The 19922-nt window shown below is 50.1% G+C and overlaps 1 protein-coding gene across 2 annotated transcripts in view; it reads left to right on the top strand.

The window, feature by feature from the left end:
- shprh (SNF2 histone linker PHD RING helicase) overlaps positions 1-19922 on the top strand; it is a 169310-nt gene that overhangs the window by 12101 nt on the left and 137287 nt on the right. For both annotated transcript variants that reach the window (XM_072498445.1, XM_072498444.1), the window contains exon 3: positions 6606-6735. In XM_072498445.1, the coding sequence (XP_072354546.1) occupies positions 6606-6735 (130 nt within the window). The remainder of the gene's footprint in view (positions 1-6605; positions 6736-19922) is intronic.

Here is a 19922-nt window from a genome sequence, read left to right as displayed (position 1 = left end):
AATGGCACTATCTACAATGCGGAGTTAGTGACATATCATCTAATTAACAATGTACGCCTGAATGATATATCTGATCACAGACAACCTTCTGAGCCAGTTTTGCTCTGCTTTGATTCATGCTGTTCGTAACCAAACTTGCATTAAATTTTAACTCTCTATAAACCCTGTGCTCACTGACCTACGTTGGTTCCTAGTTTGACAATGCCTTCATTTTTAAATTCTCACCCTTTGTTTTCAGATCTCTCCATTGCTTCCTCTGTAACCTCCTCCAACTCTCTGTACTTCTCTATTCCTGGCCTCTTGTACACGTCCAGTTTTCATTACTCCACCATTGACAGCTATGCTTTCAGCTGTCTAGGCCCTCCTAAAACTCTCCACCTAGCCATCCGTTCTTAAAATCCATTTGAGCATTCCTAATAACGAGTGCAAATTTTATTTGGCAATGCTCCTGTGAAGTGTCTTGTGCTCTTTTCTAACGTGAAGTACGAAGATCACAGGAACTGACCACTCAGCCTTTACAAGCCCATATTGGTGTTTTTTGCACAACACGTGCCTCCTCCCAATCTTGTTCATTCTAATGCTATCAACATATCCTACCTATACCTTTTTCCCTGGTGCACTTTACTGGTGTGGTGGTGTGTTACAGTTCCTTCGGGGAGTCCGATTGCTGTGGCAACCTGCACCTTTCCATGCACCGTGTAGACTGTGATAATAGAGGCTCCCACCCTTCTTTCCATCACATGGCTGACCAGGAATCTCTCTCGCTCTGACCACTTGCCATTTGTGTTCGCTAGATTTTCAGGTTGACCCTCAACCCTGTTTGGCCACCTTCCTTGGCCATCAAGTCCTGGGGTGGGACTTGAACCTTAAGCTTCTGGCTCAGAGGCAAGGACGCTCTTTACTCCGCTATAAGACCTCCTTATTTGTCATTTTCTAGCTTTCCTTAAATGCATCTCTGCTATTCTGAACTACTCCTTGGGAGCGAGTTCCACATTCTCACCACTCTTTGAGTACAAAGTTTTTTCTGAATTCGCTGTTGATCCCTGAGGGCACCATATACAAATTGTCCTTTGATTCTGCACAAGCAGCCCAACTGCTTGATCCATGGGCTGGCTCTAGTCACATCTTGTCTGCAGTTTGCACCCTGCCCAGCACACATCCTATCTTCTGCTTGCTCTTGGTTACAAGCAATTCTCCTGATGAGATACATTTAGTCCTTCTCAAAAGTGCAATTAGATCCAACAACTACACTGGGTTAACTTGTTCTATATAAACTGAAAATTTCAGCAATTGGAGATATTAGTGGGGTGGTAAACAGTTGCTGATCGTGTTGTCTCAAGCACAGACTAGAAACTGGAGCACCCGGTGAAAACCCACGCAGACACGGGAAGAATGTGCAGACTCCGACACAGACAGTGACCCAGCGGGGAATCGTACCTGGAACCCTGGCGCTGTGAAGGCACAGTGCTAGCCACTGTATTACCATGCTGGTCTCCTCTGGTTACCAATTCCCTTTCCACCGGAAACAGTTTCTCCATATCGATTCTATCAAAATCCCTTCTCTGGTACCATTCCAGTAAATCTCCTCGTTTATTCTTTCCAAGGTCCTGACCTCCATCCTAAAGCGTAGTGCCCAGAAGTGAACCCAACACTGCAGCTGGGACTGAACCAGTGATCAATAAAGTTCTTGAAAGAAAGACTTGTGCAGTAATTCTTCACTTCACGTTGTAGTTGAGTTCTTGAAAAGTGTAACTCTAAATGAAACAACATTAGGTGGATAAGACTTTCCCATTATAACCAATTGAAAAGTTAGATTCTGTAGGGCACTTCCTGTCAGGGGGGAGAAAAGCATTGAAACATTGTAGGCTATAAGGAACACTATGTTGCTAAATTCCTACTTTCACAAAAGATGTAACTTTTAAAATTAAGTACATTTAAAAATATTTTTAAAAATGCTATCACTCTCTACTTACCTCTGCCTCCTCGCCGAACGCTCCCCGTAATCTCTGGCTCCTCGCCGATCGCTCCCCGTATCTCTGGCTCCTCGCCGATCGCTTCCCGTATCTCTGGCTCCTCGCCGATCGCTTCCCGTATCTCTGGCTCCTCGCCGATCGCTCCCCGTATCTCTGGCTCCTCGCCGATCGCTCCCCGTATCTCTGGCTCCTCGCCGATCGCTTCCCGTATCTCTGGCTCCTCGCCGATCGCTCCCCGTATCTCTGGCTCCTCGCCGGTCGCTCCCCGTGTCTCTGGCTCCTCGCCGGTCGCTCCCCGTATCTCTGGCTCCTCGCCGGTCGCTCCCCGTATCTCTGGCTCCTCGCCGATCGCTCCCCGTATCTCTGGCTCCTCGCCGATCGCTCCCCGTATCTCTGGCTCCTCGCCGGTTGCTCCCCATGCCTCTGGCTCTTCGCCGGTTGCTCCCCGTATCTCTGGCTCCTCACCGATAGCTCCCCGTATCTCTGGCTCCTCGCAGATCGCTCCCCGTATCTCTGGCTCCTCGCCGATCGCTCCCCGTATCTCTGGCTCCTCGCCGATCGCTCCCCGTATCTCTGGCTCCTCGCCGATCGCTCTCCGTATCTCTGGCTCCTCGCCGATCGCTCCCCGTATCTCTGGCTCCTCGCCGATCGCTCCCCGTATCTCTGGCTCCTCGCCGATCGCTCCCCGTATCTCTGGCTCCTCGCCGATCGCTCCCCGTACCTCTGGCTCCTCGCCGGTCGCTCCCCGTATCTCTGGCTCGTCGCCGATCGCTCCCCGTATCTCTGGCTCCTCGCCGATCGCTCCCCGTATCTCTGGCTCCTCGCCGATCGCTCCCCGTACCGCTGGCTCCTCGCCGATCGCTCCCTGTATCTCTGGCTCCTCGCCGATCGCTCCCCGTATCTCTGGCTCCTCGCCGATCGCTTCCCGTATCTCTGGCTCCTCGCCGATCACTTCCCGTATCTCTGGCTCCTCGCCGATCCCTCCCCGTATTTCTGGCTCCTCGTAGATCGCATCCCGTATCTCTGTCTCCTCGTAGATCGCATCCCGTATCTCTGGCTCCTCGTAGATCGCTGCCCGTATCTCTGGCTCCTCGCCGATCGCTGCCCGTATCTCTGGCTCCTCGCCGATCGCTCCCCGTATCTCTGGCTCCTCGTCGATCGCTCCCCGTATCTCTGGCTCCTCGCTGATCGCTCCCTGTATCTCTGGCTCCTTGCCGATCGCTCCCAGTACCGCTGGCTCCTCGCCGATCGCTCCCCGTACCTCTGGCTCCTCGCCGATCGCTCCCCGTATCTCTGGCTCCTCGCCGATCGCTCTCCGTATCTCTGGCTCCTCGCCGATCGCTTCCCGTATCTCTGGCTCCTCGCCGGTCGCTCTCTGTAGCTCTGGCTCCTCGCCGATCGCTCCCTGTATCTCTGGCTCCTCGCTGATCGCTCCCCGTACCGCTGGCACCTCGCCGATCGCTCCACGTATATCTGGCTCCTCGTTGATCGCTCCCCGTATCTCTGGCTCCTCGCCGATTGCTCCCCGTATCTCTGGGTCTTCGCAGGTTGCTCCCCGTACCGCTGGCTCCTCGCCGATTGCTCCCCCTATCTCTGCCTCTTCGCCGATCGCTCCCCGTATCTCTGGCTCTTCGCCGATCGCTCCCCGTATCTCTGGCTCTTCGCCGATCGCTCCCCGTATCTCTGGCTCCTCGCCGATCGCTCCCCGTATCTCTGGCTCTTTACCGGTTGCTCCCCGTATCTCTGCCTCTTCGCCGATCGCTCCCCGTGCCTCTGCCTCCTCGCTGATCGCTCCCCGTACATCTGGTTCCTCGCCGATCGCTCCCCGTACCCCCCGTACCTTTGGCTCCTCGCCGGTCGCTCCCCGTATCTCTGGTTCCTCGCTGATCGCTCCCCGTACCTCTGGCTCTTCGCCGGTCGCTCCCCGTATTTCTGGCTCCTCGCCGATCGCTCCCTGTATCTCTGGCTCCTCGCCGATCGCTGCCCGTATCTCTGGCTCCTCGCCGATCGCTGCCCGTATCTCTGGCTCCTCGCCGATCGCTCCCCGTATCTCTGGCTCCTCGTTGATCGCTCCCCGTATCTCTGGCTCCTCGCTGATTGCTCCCTGTATCTCTGGCTCCTTGCCGATCGCTCCCAGTACCGCTGGCTCCTCGCCGATCGCTCCCCGTACCTCTGGCTCCTCGCCGATCGCTCCCCGTATCTCTGGCTCCTCGCCGATCGCTCTCCGTATCTCTGGCTCCTCGCCGATCGCTTCCCGTATCTCTGGCTCCTCGCCGGTCGCTCTCTGTAGCTCTGGCTCCTCGCCGATCGCTCCCTGTATCTCTGGCTCCTCGCCGATCGCTCCCTATACCTCTGGCTCCTCGCCGAATGTTCTCTGTATCTCTGGCTCTTCGCCGAATGTTCCTCGACCCTCTGGCTCTTCGCCGAATGCTCCCTGTACCTCTGGCTCTTCGCCGAATGCTCTCTGTATCTCTGGTTCTTCGCCGAATGTTCCTCGACCCTCTGGCTCTTCGCCGAATGTTCCCTGTACCTCTGGCTCTTCGCCGAATTCTCCCTGTACCTCTGGCTCTTCGCCAAATGCTCTCTGTACCTCTGGCTCTTCGCCGAATGCTCTCTGTACCTCTGGCTCTTCGCCGAATGCTCCCTGTACCTCTGGCTCTTCGCCGAATGCTCCCTGTACCTCTGGCTCTTCGCCGAATGCTCCCTGTACCTCTGGCTATTTGCCGAATGCTCCCTGTACCTTTTGGCTCTTCGCCGAATGCTCCCTGTACCTCTGGCTCTTCGCCGAATGCTCTCTGTACCTCTGGCTCTTCGCCGAATGTTCCTCGACCCTCTGGCTCTTCGCCGAATGTTCCTCGACCCTCTGGCTCTTCGCCGAATGTTCCTCGACCCTCTGGCTCTTCGCCAAATGTTCCCTGTACCTCTGGCTCTTCGCCGAATTCTCCCTGTACCTCTGGCTCTTCGCCGAATGCTCTCTGTACCTCTGGCTCTTAGCCGAATGCTCTCTGTACCTCTGGCTCTTCGCCAAATGCTCTCTGTACCTCTGGCTCTTCGCAGAATGCTCCCTGTACCTCTGGCTCTTCGCAGAATGCTCCCTGTACCTCTGGCTCTTCGCCGAATGCTCCCTGTACCTCTGGCTCTTTGCCGAATGCTCCCTGTACCTCTGGCTCTTCGCCGAATGCTCCCTGTACCTCTGGCTCTTCGCCGAATTCTCCCTGTACCTCTGGCTCTTCGCCAAATGCTCTCTGTACCTCTGGCTCTTCGCCGAATGCTCTCTGTACCTCTGGCTCTTCGCCGAATGCTCCCTGTACCTCTGGCTCTTCGCAGAATGCTCCCTGTACCTCTGGCTCTTCGCCGAATGCTCCCTGTACCTCTGGCTATTTGCCGAATGCTCCCTGTACCTTTTGGCTCTTCGCCGAATGCTCCCTGTACCTCTGGCTCTTCGCCGAATGCTCTCTGTACCTCTGGCTCTTCGCCGAATGTTCCTCGACCCTCTGGCTCTTCGCCGAATGTTCCTCGACCCTCTGGCTCTTCGCCGAATGTTCCTCGACCCTCTGGCTCTTCGCCAAATGTTCCCTGTACCTCTGGCTCTTCGCCGAATTCTCCCTGTACCTCTGGCTCTTCGCCGAATGCTCTCTGTACCTCTGGCTCTTAGCCGAATGCTCTCTGTACCTCTGGCTCTTCGCCAAATGCTCTCTGTACCTCTGGCTCTTCGCAGAATGCTCCCTGTACCTCTGGCTCTTCGCAGAATGCTCCCTGTACCTCTGGCTCTTCGCCGAATGCTCCCTGTACCTCTGGCTCTTTGCCGAATGCTCCCTGTACCTCTGGCTCTTCGCCGAATGCTCCCTGTACCTCTGGCTCTTCGCCGAATGATCTCTGTACCTCTGGGGTTCGCCGAATGCTCCCTGTCCCTCTGGCTCTTCGCCGAATGCTCCTCGATCCTCTGGCTCCTCGCCAAATGCTACCCTTATTTCTGGCTCCTCGCCAAATGCTCCCCATTCCTCTCGCAGAATTGTCCTCTTACTGCTGGCTCCTATCTGATTGTGCTTCCTGACCCTCTGGTTCATTGCTAGTCGCTCTCCCCAGTGTCAAGTGATGTTAAAGCGAAGCTCCCATTAACTGACCGTTGCGAAATTGTAACGACTAATGGGAAGCAACTTAGCGATGACTTGTGTGTGGTGCTTTTCATGACTACCAGATGTCTCAAAGTGCTTTGCCACCAATAAAGTACTTTGTCTTCATCAAATGTAGTAATTGTTGTAATGTCGGAAACGCTGGAGCCAATTTATGAAAAGCATGCTCCCATCTTTGCTGACCAGATAATTTGTTCTTGTGATGTTGATTGAGGAATTAATATTGGTGAGGACACTGAGACATCCTACTCTTCGAAGTAATGTTGTGGGATCTTCTACACAGAGATGGGCCCTCTCATTTGAAAGAAGACACCGTAGCAGTGCAGTGCTTCCTCACTACCGCACAACCTTAATCTTTGTATTCAAGCTCTAGGGTGGAACTCTGAGATGAGAGTGCTACCAACTGAACCATGACTGACACTTGAATTGATATTATGTTGACAATGTCTTGCGTGTTTATTTTAACTGTGACTACAAACCTTTTTGTTTTGTTCTGTAGATCGGTATATATCTTCTTGAGTCTGGTTTAGGAAAACCAGAGTTCCTTAGTGAAGGAAGCTGCAGGATCAGAAAGACAAATGCACTGATGCAGAAACTCATGGAATATATTCATGACTTAGCAGTTCCAGGTACAATTCTCAAAGTTAAAGTAAAACAGAATCAGGCTGGTTTGAGAACTCTTGCAGTCAGATTATTTTGTAATTCAGTTCCTTATTTTCCCCCCTCGCAGTACTACCAGCGGCTGCATCTTTCTTCACAGTTTACCCCATATCCTGGGGTCAGTGATGCCATGCTTGATGCTCCTAGAATTGATGTCCACTAGGAAGGAAGAACTTGCATTTCTCTAGCAGATTTTCCTGACCTCTGGATGTCACAAAATGCCTCGCAGTCAATGACGTACTTCTGAAATGCGGTCACTGTTGTAATACAAGACATGTGGCAGCCAAACTCTTCCCTGGAGGCCCTGCAAACATCATGATGAACATCCGATGATTTGCTCTTTTGTAGTGTTGCTCAAGGGGAAAATGTTATCCAGGACGCAGGAGATGATTTGCCTGTTCGTCTTTAAAATAATGCTGTGTAATGTTTTTTTTTTACACACTTGGGAGAGCAGACAGGACCTCGGTTTAATGTCTCAACCAAAGGATGGCATGTCTGACAGTGCAGCACTCCCTCATTACTGCACTGGGGCAGCAGCCTGAATTTCCATGCTCAAATCTACGAGTGGGGTTTGAATCCTTGACCTTGTGACTCAAAAGTGAGAGTGCAACTCTCTGAGCCACAGCTGACACAGCTGCTGTGAATTACTTGTTGAGGTCTACCAGGAACCCGCCTAGTCCTGGTCCTTTCCTGACTGCATGGAATTAATGCATTCCATGATCTCTTCCAGCCCGAGCTGTGCTTCCAGTCTGTGTCCCTGTCTCCTGTTCACAACTGGTATGCCCAACCCATTGAGGAACTGTTTCATCCTTAAGTCCCCCTCCAGGGGCTCTGAGGTGTACAGTCTCTGGTAAAAGTTTACAAAGGCCTCGTTGATCTCATTTGGGGCTGTGACCATCCTAACGAAATGAAATGAATGAAAATTGCTTATTTTCACAGGTAGGCTTCAAATGAAGTTACTGTGAAAAGCCCCTAGTCGCCACATTCCGGCGCCTGTTCGGGGAGGCTGGTACGGGAATTGAACTGTGCTGCTGGCCTGCCTTGGTCTGCTTTAAAAGCCAGCGATTTAGCCCAGTGTGCTAAACCAGCCCCTAGCTGCTCCCGTCCTTTACCTTTGCTGTCTCTCTTGAGGCAGCCTGTTTCCTTAGCTGGTGTGCCAGCAGGCCGCTGGCTTTGTTACTTCCAATATGGAGTTGAACAGCTGCTGCCTCACCGCCCTTTCTTTCCTATCCCTAAGCTTCAGTTGGACTTTCTCTCTCAAATATGTCTCTTGCAGGAAGGCTTCGTCCACCCTCTGGTTTTAAGATGGGCGAAGACTCTGGATCTTTTCACTGGATCGTTTAGACATCTCGCATTCCAGGTGACCTACACCCTTCCCTCCTGTGGGGTAAGCCATGCTTACCTCGTGGACATGTCCCTGCGCGCCAGGTTTTCACCAGCTTCCCACTCTCCACTAGAACCAAATTTGCATTTTTACCTCCCCGTCCGGTTCTCTTCCCCCACATCCCCAAGTACAGATACCCCTCTTCCCCCCCCGGATCATTAAAGTCTACGTTTAGTTTGTTGTCTTTCATTGTTGTTTCCCAAGCTCGCTCTTCCAAGTGAACTTGTTCGCCTCCGGGGAGTTAAAGTAATGTTCCTTTCCACCGGTCTGTGACCCATAGTCTGGTTGGGTACAGCATGCCAAACCGCGCCTTACTCTTGAACAGTGTGGTTTTGTCTCCATTAAATTCTGTTTGGCGCTTGGCCAGGCCCACTCCAATGTTTTGGTGTAAGCGGGTGGTGTGTCCTTCCCACTTGCATGACCATGTTTCTTTTTCCCACTTCAGGATCTGCTCTTTTTCCTGGAATCTATGGAGCCTCACTATCACTGTCCGTGGTGGGTTCCCAGATGTGGGTCTCTGTCAGAGCGACCTGTGGGCCCTGTCCACCTCTGGGGGCTTGGTGAAGCCTTCCTCACCGACCAGCTTTACGAGCATCGATGCTACATACTCTGTTGGGTTCCTCCCTTCTGTGCCCTCCAGTAGCCCGACGATCCCCAGGTTTTGCCGACGGGACCTTGATGGATCTCTGTGTCTATTTGGAACCCTGGATATGTGTTATCCCTTCATAGTTCCCAAATAACAGAGATTCTAGACTGTACTTTTTGGCAAAGATATTTGAAACTTTATTTGTCAGTGTTATAACCTGCCTACTTACCATTGGCTGGGGACTAATGACAATCCCACAATCCTGTGGGAGTATGAGCTTCCCAATGAGGGGGGGCGGAGAAACCATTAGTAAACTCCTAGTACAAATAAAGCTGGCCAGTTTAGGAACCAGCAGGAAGGAGTGTGCAGCAAGGGAAGTTGCTGCTGCTGTTGTATGTGTGTATATATATATATATATATATATATATACACATACATGTTATTGTAAATAAATGTTATTACTTTGTATCCTTCAAACTCGTGCTGGATTCTTCGTGGCCCTCACAAAACTGGCGACGAAGGTTAAAGTGAATAGCTGTCTACACTGCTGAAGCCACCTCCCTGGATTTTTGTTGGATACAGGTTGGAAGTTGTTTTCTATTACACCATGCCTCTGTACGGACGTTTGGATGTTTTTGATGCTGCGCTGGAAAGCTGGAACCAGTACACACAACGGATGCGTTACTATTTCCGGGCAAATAATATCACCGAAAACAAGCGCCAGGTGGTCATATTGCTCACCGCTTGCGGCCCGCATACGTTTGGGGTGATTAGGAGTCTTGCGTACCCAGCTGCGCCGGACACCAAAACATTTGATGAACTTGTGAATACAGTGGGGCAACATTTTAACCCAACCCCGTCCACGATAGTCCAGCGTTACAGGTTTAATACCGCTGAGTGGACCCCTGGAGAATCCCTTGCCGATTTTCTATCCAGGCTACGCAGGATTGCGGAGTACTGTGACTGTGGTGAGACCTTGTCAGAAATGTTACGCGACCGTTTGGTTTGTGGTATTAACAATGCGGCCACCCAGAGAAAGTTGTTAGCTGAGCCAACATTGACTTTTCAACAGGTCATTCAAATAGTATTGTCCCGAGAGAGCGCAGAACGAGGAGTGCAGGAGCTACACTGAATGGAAGTGCATACCTTGGGGCGCAACCCCTTCCGTCCGAAAACGTCCCCCCGCACTCCTGCGGTACCTTGGGTGAGGCAACATCCGGACCGACGCCAGTGGCCATCGGACATTCCTCCCCGAAGGGAGCCTTCTCCAGAACCAATGGATGAGGAGCCATGTCCGTGTCAGACTTGTAGGCGCCGACCCCGTCGCGGACTGAGGTCCTGGGGGCGCCAGAGGTGCCGTCGTTCCGACCGAAACTGGGACCAGCCCAGGGGCCGTACCTTCCATGTGAATGAACCTGCGGCGACTACTCCTGAGGACGTGGAGACAGAGGACGACTGCCTGCAGTTGCATTGTGTGGCAGCTCCCCATGTGGCCCCCATTAAGGTGACAGTACGGGTCAATGGCCACCCGCTTGAGATGGAGTTGGACACTGGTGCAGCGGTCTCCGTGATCGCCCAGAGGACATTCGACTGCATCAAGCAGGGTATACAGACCCTTACATTAACCGACTCACAGGCCAGGTTGGCCACCTACACGGGGGAACCACTGGACATTGCAGGAACTACAATGACCCCTGTTGTCTATGGACGCCAGGTGGGGCGTTTCCCACTTTTCGTGGTGCGCGGCCATGGGCCCAGCCTGTTGTGTCGGGACTGGTTGCGCCATTTGCGGTTACAATGGCAGCACATCCTCCAAACAGTTTCTGAAGGGTTGACTGAGGTGCTAGGACGATACCCAGATGTATTCCAGCCTGGTTTGGGGAAAATAAAAGGGGCCGTAGCCCGTATCCAAGTCGAACCAGGAGCCACGCCGCGCTATTTCCGGGCGCGCCCGGTGCCTTACGCCTTGCTCGAGACGGTAGAAGGGGAGCTCACTCGTTTGGAGAGTTTGGGTATAATCAGGCCCGTCCGTTTTGCTGACTGGGCAGCACCAATTGTACCTGTAATGAAGCCAAATGCCACAGTTCGCTTGTGTGGCGACTATAAACCTACAGTGAATACGGCTTCCCGACTCGACCGATATCCAATGCCTCGCATAGAGGATCTCTACGCGAAGCTTGCAGGTGGACTCTCGTTCACAAAATTAGATACGAGTCATGCCTACCTGCGGTTGGAGCTGGACCCTGCCTCCCGACCATATGTAACGATTAATACATACCGGGCCTGTATGAATATACACGGTTGCCCTTTGGAGTATCCTCTGCCTGCGCAATTTTTCAATTTGTTATGGAGGGCATTTTGAGAGGTTTACCACGTGTTGCTGTCTACTTAGATGACGTTTTGATTACAGGGACGTCGGAGCAGGAACATTTGGAAAATCTGGAGGCTGTCCTTAGACGCCTTTTGGAGGCTGGAGTCCGTTTACGTCGCACAAAGTGCGTATTTCAGGCAAAGGAAGTAGTCTACCTAGGTTATCGGGTGGACCGCAAAGGTTTGCACCCCGTCGCAGAGAAGGTGCGTGCAATTCAACAGGCCCCCGCCCCGACTGACACTTCGCATCTTTGTTCTTTTCTCGGTCTCGTAAACTATTACGGGAAGTTCCTCCCCAATCTGGCAACTACGCTGGCCCCTTTGCACCTTCTGCTAAAGAAAAATCACACCTGGGTTTGGGGTAAGCCGCAAGAAACCGCTTTCCGGCGGGTAAAGCAACAATTGTCGTCGTCTGGGTTACTAATCCACTATGATCCTGGAAAGCCTTTGCTCGTCACATGTGATGCATCCCCGTATGGTATTGGGGCCGTCCTGTCCCACAAGATGGAGAACGGGGCTGAGCGACCGAGCTTTCGCCTCCCGCACATTGACTGCAGCGGAGAAAAAGTACGCGCAGATCGAGAAGGAGGGCCTGGCAGTGGTTTTTGCGGTGAAACGCTTCCACGAGTACGTGTATGGCCGCCATTTCACTATCGTGACTGATCATAAGCCTCTGCTGGGACTTTTCAGAGAGGATAAGCCAATACCGCCCATTGCTTCCGCACGGATCCAGCGCTGGGCTTTGTTGCTTGCTGCATACGAGTATTCTCTGGAGCACAAACCAGGTACGCAGATAGCAAATGCTGACGCACTGAGCCGATTGCCTTTATCGACCGGCCCCATGTCGACCCCCACGACCGGTGAGGTGGTTGCAACCCTAAATGTTAAGGACACCTTGCCTGTCACAGCATCACAGATCCGTGAGTGGACCCAGACGGAGCCAGTCCTGTCAAAGGTTCGGCACATAGTCCTGTACGGTGGGCAGCATAGACAGCTCCCAGGTGAGTTGTGGGCATTTTCCTCCAAGCTGTCAGAATTCAGCGTGGAAGACGGCATCCTCTTGCGGGGGACGCGTGTGATTGTCCTGGAAAAAGGCCAGGAGCTGATACTAACAGACTTGCACAATGGGCATCCAGGTGTGACCAAAATGAAAATGTTGGCCTGGAGTTATGTCTGGTGGCCAGGCCTCGACCCCGACATTGAGAAGGTGGCCCAAAACTGCACCATTTGCCAGGAGCATCAGAAGCTTCCGCTGGCCGCGCCCCTACATCACTGGGAATGGCCAGGGTGGCCTTGGACACGCTTACATGCAGATTTCGCAGGCCCTTTTCAAGGATCCATGTTCCTTCTATTAATTGATGCCCAGTCTAAATAGCTAGAGGTGCATAAGATGCAGGGGACAACGTCCTGCGCAACAATTGAAAAGATGCGTTTGTCGTTTAGTACGCATGGCCTCCCCGATGTGCTGGTCACGGATAACGGCACTCCATTCACGAGTGAGGCATTTGCGAGGTTCACGAAGATCAACGGCATACGCCATATCCGCACTGCCCCATACCACCCGGCTTCAAATGGGTTGGCAGAGCCCGCAGTGCAGACATTCAAAAGAGGCCTAAAGAAACAGTCTTCCGGATCAATGGACACTAGACTGGCTCGCTTTTTGTTTACGTAGAGGACCACCCCCCATGCGGTGACTGGGGTAGCTCCCGCAGAACTCCTAATGGGCCGGAGACTTTGCACCCGCCTTAGTATGGTTTTCCCGGACATTGGCGCAAAAGTACGCCGCACACAAGAACGGCAGGGACAGGGATTTTCTCGGCATCGGCCGATTCGGCAGTTTGCGCCCGGTGACCCAGTGTTCGTTCGGAATTTTGCTGGTGGTGCCCAGTGGGTTCCTGGTGTAATCTTTCGCCAAACGGGCCCTATATCTTACCAGGTGCAAGCCCAGGGTCGTCTCCAGCACAAACATGTAGACCACGTTCGGTCCAGAAGATCATCCCCTCAAAAGATTCCCCGCCCCCGGAGCTCATTTCTGCAGCCGCAGAGACCAGAGACAAGGGAAGGTAGTCCTCACAATCTTCCACTGGTGCCTCACTCGAAGCCTGCGCAGGTCGTTACAGAACCGAATGGAGATAGAGACGCTGACATGACGGAGGCAGCAGACTCTGACTCCGAGATGGAGACACAGGATGCATCAGAGGGGGAATCCTCGGGCCCATGGGCCATGGATGTACAACCGTTGCGCCGTTCATCAGGGAAGCGCCGGTCTCCGTCTCGTTACACGCCGCCTGATGCAGCGCCGTGTGCAAATGGTGCCCGGCCTGCGGCAAAACGAGTCCGACGCCCTCCTTCGCCAGGGTCTTTGGTGGATTCCTTGGACTTTGAGGGGGAGGGATGTTATAACCTGCCTACTTAGCATTGGCTGGGGACTAATGACAATCCCACAATCCTGTGGGAGTATGAACTTCCCCATTGAAGGGGGCGGAGAAACCATTAGTAAACTCCTAGTATAAATAAAGCTGGCCAGTTTAGGAACCAGCAGGAAGGAGTGTGCAGCAAGGGAGGTTGTTGCTGCTGTTATTTATATATATATATATATATATATATATATATATATATATATAATGTTATTGTAAATAAATGTTATTACTTTGTATCCTTAAAACTCGTGCTGGATTCTTCGTGGCCCTCACAAAAGTCAGCTTTTAGTGTCTACTGGTAAACTCAATTTCAGTACAAAATTTTAGAAAGTTCCAACTTTCTAGTCAGCAAACTAGTCAGATTGATTGTCTTTAGCAAATACAGTAGTTGAATTCAAAATACAATTATATTTCTTGGTAATTTCTTCAAATCAAGATGCATAGTACAAAATCGATTGAGTGATTTAAAACAGAAGAAAATGGCGATTTTGCAAAGCAAGCAGGTTAGCTTTCAGAAAATAGGTTAGAGTGATCCCGTAATGAGTTTTCTCATCCCGACAACTGATCTTTTAAGGAGATTACTATCTTAAAGGTTCACCCTCTTTACAGCTGTGATTGGCTTTAACTAATTTACAATTCACTCAATTCGGCTGAACCGTCTGTCCGTCAATTTAAGAGATAAATGATTTGGAGTAATTTTCCATAACATTGTCTGAGCTAAACAAATTTCCCACCAGAACTTATCACCATGGACAGATTGGTCGTTACCATGGAAATGGAAACTGGGACCTCACCCTAGTTCTTTAACACAAAGGGTCTTTCTGTTATTTGACCTTGCAGTTTGCATAACTTGCAAAATGTGAAAATTAAGTCTTATCTGATCAATTCCCAACCATTCAGCTTTTCTCACTCTCATGGTTAATATTATTTAATTAATTATTCTTAATAATTTTTTAATTAAACCTTTTATCTATCTCCTCTATAGCTAACTCAAAAGGTTGATTTCTATCAGACCTGTTCGCTTGGTCATCGACCTTTCCCTTCAGTACCTTCTGAGTTGTGACCAGTCTTGCCACCTCGGCTTCGAGTGAGGCGATCCGCTCTCCCTGGTCCGTGGCAGCTTTTTCAAGGCCCCGCATCATTGCATCTTAGGCCCCAGTCTCCGCTCCACTTTGACCATTGCCTCCTTTATGGGGGCCATCGCGGCCTCTACTGCTGACCCCACCACCGCAATGAGGTCCTTTTTCGTTGCGTCCCTGTGCCTTTGGAGTTTTGTCGTGATGAACTCCATCAGCTTCTCCATCATCACCTGGGTCGGCGTTGGTGGGTTCTTGGCCGTCACGCGGGTCTCCCTGTTCAGAGGTCAAGGTTTACCTCTCACTGCTCTTGCTGTTTTTGCGGCCTGATTTCTGGCTCGTCCGGATCCTGCTTGATACAGTGGTGGATGGGAGTTAATTTAGGGAACTTTTTGCACTTTTGGTGCCTGTTTGGCCGGGTTGAAAGGTCTAATTCAAAGTTCCTAGTCGAGTGCCACCTTTCGTGTGACCACTCAGCTTATGGCCGCCACCGGAATTCTGAATTTTGGAAGATCATAACCTGTCTCTGTAGCCACCTCTTTTAGATCCTGGTATACGGGCTATCAGGTCCAAGGGATTTGTCAGTCTTTAGATTTAATAGTTTTCCCCGTACTTTTTCCTTGGTGATGGTGATTTAATTTCCTTCTTCCCTTTCACCTCTTGATTTTCAAATATCTTTGAGAAGTTTTCTCAGTCTTCTGCAGTGAAGACAGACCCAAAATACCTGTCCAGTGCTTTTGCCATTTTGTTTTCCATCATGAATTCCCCAGGCTCACACTCACATTTGTTATTTTCTTTTTTAAGTATTTGTCGAAGCTCTTCCTATCTGTTTCTATACGACTAGCTTTCTTTCTTTCATTCTTTTCTTTCTCTTTTTTTTTTTAGTTCTTTGCTGTTTCTTAAAACCTGTCCAATCTACTGACCTACCACTAACCTTCACAAAATTGTACAGTGTTACTTTCAATTTGATACTGTTCCTAAGTTCCTTATTGAGCCACGGATGATGCATCCTCCCCAAAGAGCATTTCTTTCTCACTGGGATAAATCTTTGCTGAGTGTTATTAATTATCTCCTTAAAAGTCTGCCACTGTCGTCCCTTCTAATCTATTTCCCCAGTTCACTTTAGTCAACTCTCCCTCCACGTCCTTATAAATTACCTTAATTTAGGTTTAAAACACTAGTCTTTAACCCACACCTCACCTTCAAACTGAATATGAAATTCTATCGTTTTTATGATTGCTGTCACCTCGAGGTTCCTTTACCATGAGATGATTGATTCACCCTATCTAATTGCACATTGCCAGGTCATAGAATCATAGAATTTACAGTGCAGAAGGAGGCCATTCGGCCCATCGAGTCTGCACCGGCTCTTGGAAAGAGCACCCTACCTAACGTCAACACCTCCACCCTATCCCCATAACCCAGTAACCACACCCAACACTAAGGGAAATTTTGGACACTAGGGGCAATTTATCATGGCCAATCCACCTAACCTGCACATCTTTGGACTGTGGGAGGAAACCGGAGCACCCAGAGGAAACCCACGCACACACGAGGAGGATGTGCAGACTCCACACAGACAGTGACCCAAGCCGGAATCGAACCTGGGACCCTGGAGCTGTGAAGCAATTGTGCTATCCACAATGCCACCATGCTGGCCAGGTCAGGAATAGCCTGCTCCCTGGTTGGCCGTAGAAAGTACTATTCTAAGAAATTGTGCCACACTATGAACTAATTTTCCAGGCCACCCTTGTCAACCTGACCTGCCCAATCTGCATGAAGATTGCACCCCACCCATGATCATTGCAATAAAACAGAAAATGCTGGGTAAACTCAACAGGTGTGGCAGCATTCATGGGGAGAGATAGATTTAACGTTTCTACAAACAAAAGAGGGGTGGGGATTAGGATGGAGGGGAGTGTTTACAGTCTTTTGTTTTTTGTTTTCTGTTGGGCTTGCCCCAACAGAACTTCACCCCTCATCCACACAGCCACCTGTCCTTTGTTTTTCAGTTTTGCTTTCACTGATCTTTGGTCTCCTATTACCACATTCTGCTATCTTATCTTTATGCCGCTATTAGCACTTCTTTAGTCCTTAATACTACCATTAACACTCCCTTTGTCTTGTGTCCATTACATATTTGTCAATCTCTCCTTAGCTCTGGTCTATCCCTGACCTTCTGTTCTGCCCCACCTTTTCCACTAGCCTCTCCAACGACATACTTCATTACATTTCTATCCCTCTTCAGTTCTGTAGAAGGGCCATACAGACTCAAATCATTAGCTCAGTTTCTCCACAGATGCTGCCAGACCTGAGTTTATTCAGCATTTTCTGTTTTTAGTTCAGTTTTCCAGCATCCGCACTATTTGGTTTTGCATAATTATTTCAGTACCTTATACGGCCCATTTATTTCTCCCTTTCTCTTCTGTACTGCAGTATGACTACAGTTAGGGGCCCATGAACTACTCCCACAAGTGGCCTATTAATGTCTCAGAGATTTGTGTTTCTTGCATCCTCCATCCTGATTCTTGTCTTCGTTATTAAAACTGTCAAATGCAAATAATTTGACTTTTCTGGAACCCAAATCCAATGGATTTTGTGGTAATGGCATGGATTTTAAGTAACACACTGACCTTGCATCCAGATTTCCACCAGTTCCGCCAACTCCAGCACAAACACATCTTTCCCTCACTCCCCCTGTCGGTCAGCAGGGTCCATTCCCTCTGGGATATCCTGGTCTACTCTTCCATTACCCCCAACACCACGTCCTCTTCCCGTGGCACTTTCCCATGCAATCACAGGAGGTGCAACACCTGGCTCTTTACCTCCTCCCTATTTATCATCCAAGGGCCAAAACACATTTTTCAGATGAGGCAGCGCTTCACATGCACTTTCCTCAATCTGATCTGTTGGAATTTTCTGCTCTCAATGCAGTCTACTCAACAATGGAGAGTCTAGGTGACCGCTTTGCAGAACACTGTCGGTCTGCCCGCAAGCAGGACACAGACCTTCCTGTCATTTGCCATTTCAACTCACCATCCTGTTCTCATGTCCACATGTCTGTCCTTGGCCTACCACAATGTTCCAGTGAAGCCCAATGCAAACTGGAGGGGCAGCAACTCATCTTCCAATTTATCATGTTACAGCCTTCTGGACTTAACATTTGAGTTCAACAACCTCAGACTGAACTCCCTCCTCCAACTTCACCCATTTTTATTTCTATCAATTTATTTTTATTTCTTCCATCGATCCGTTTTTCCCTCACCTCGGGCGACACTGTAGCACAATGGTTAGCACTGTTGCTTCACAGCACCAGGGTCCCAGGTTCAATTCCCGGCTTGGGTCACTGTCTGTGTGGAGTCTGCACGTTCTCCCTGTGTCTGCCTGGGTTTCCTCCGGGTGCTCCGATTTCCTCCCACAAGTCCCGAAAGACAGGTAATTTGGACATTCTGGATTCTCCCTCCGTGTACCCAAACAGGCGCTGGAGTCTGGCGACTCGGGGCTTTTCACAGTAACTTCACGGTAGCAGCACGGTAGCACATGTGGATAGCACTGTGGCTTCACAGCCCCAGGGTCCCTGGTTCGATTCCCCCCTAGGTCACTGTCTGTGCGGAGTCTGCTTGTTCTCCCCGTGTCTGCGTGGGTTTCCTCCGGGTTCTCTGGTTTTGTCCCACAGGCCAAAGACGTCCAGGTTAGATGGATTGGCCATGATAAAATGCCCTGAGTGACCAAAAAGGTTAGGCGGGTTTATTGGTTTACAGGGATAGGGTGGAAGTGAGGGCTTAAGTGGGTCGGTGCAGACTCGATGGGCTGAATGGCCTCCATCTGCACTGTATGTTCTATGATACATTGTCTCCCCTCCCCCATCCCACCCCACTTGGGTCATCTGTTCCAGGTTCCTAGTTGCCCTTTGACACACTGCTTATCTTTGTTCTGCCATTAATGCATTGTGATCTCTTAATGTGCCACTATCGATGACTGAGCATCCTTCTTAGTCATTATCTCAAAATTTACATTCTCTTTTTATTGTCCACAACAATTTTGTCAATCTTCACCTATCGCTGGCCCCTAACCAGCCCCACTGCTACACAGCCCTTCCCTTCACAAAAGTATAAATCTCTTCCTATTTCCAGTTCTCTCCAGCTTTGACAAAGAGTCATCCAGATTTGAAACGTTAGCTCTGTTCTCTCTCCACAGATGCTGTCACAACTGCTGAGATTGTCCAGCATTTTGTTTCTGTTTCAGAATCCAGCATCTGCAGTATCTTCTTTTACCTTGCTGAGGCCTTCGTTTCTATACTGACAGCCTGCAGACCTCCAGGAGAGACATGACTTTTCCCCCTGTTCCCAGTTGCCCAACACGGTATAGAATAGGTTTGTATTCCCCCCCCCCCCCCTCAGAGCAATGAGCTAGTTCATCCAATTTGAAAGAAAGATTTGCATATCTGTCATCACGTTTTTAATGTAGGAAACCAACCGATTTGCAACCAGAAAGGTCCCACAAACAGCAATGTGGTAATGTCCAGATAATCTATTTAGTGCTATTGTTTGAGGGATTAGAATAAACAATAACCACAATACTGAGGAGAATACACATGTTCTTTGAAATAGTGCCAGGTATCTATTACAACCACCTGAGAGGGAAGAGTGGGACTCAGTCTAACGCCATACTAAAGAAGGCATCATCGATAGTGCAGCTCCATCTCTATTGTCTTGAGAGCACATTCATAGATTTCAGTATGTCCCTGGAGTGTGACGCGTGCCCACAACCTCTTGACTCCCACAGCTGATGAGAATAGTTCAAGCTGCTGTCTGTACAAACCTACAAACTCCCCATCAAAAGGTTTAACTACCTCTTGAGTAACACTGAAATCTTCGCCACCACTCCCCACTTGCAGACACTTTCAGACTTTCATTGTCCCTATTCAATGAACTACTCCCTCAGAGGAACAGGAATAAGCCATTTAGCCCCTCGAGGCTGCTCCACCATTCAGTCAGATCATGAGCAATTGTGAACTTGTTCACCAATTTGTGTCAATGTCCTCTTGCACTGCAGCTAAGGTTTAACTTGAATTTGTTTTCTGGCATTTGTACATAACAGCGTAAGCATATGAAAGGACAAATAGAATCATAAATTGGTACAGCATGGAAGGAGGCCATTCATCCCCTGGTGACCCATGCTGGCTCTCCGCTAGTTTGCTCGCCTGCCCTTTCCCCATTGTCCATTTGTTCTCTTCTCGTTCAATTCCCTAATGAAAAACATAATTTACTATATTGTCAGGCAGTGCATTTCAGGCCTTAATCACATGCTTTGTAAAGAA

This window comes from Scyliorhinus torazame, chromosome 4 (assembly GCF_047496885.1).
Source record: "Scyliorhinus torazame isolate Kashiwa2021f chromosome 4, sScyTor2.1, whole genome shotgun sequence".
NCBI lineage: Eukaryota > Metazoa > Chordata > Chondrichthyes > Carcharhiniformes > Scyliorhinidae > Scyliorhinus > Scyliorhinus torazame.
The sequence above is the reverse complement of the archived record's forward strand: the minus strand, read 5'-3'. Positions and strand labels throughout refer to the sequence as shown.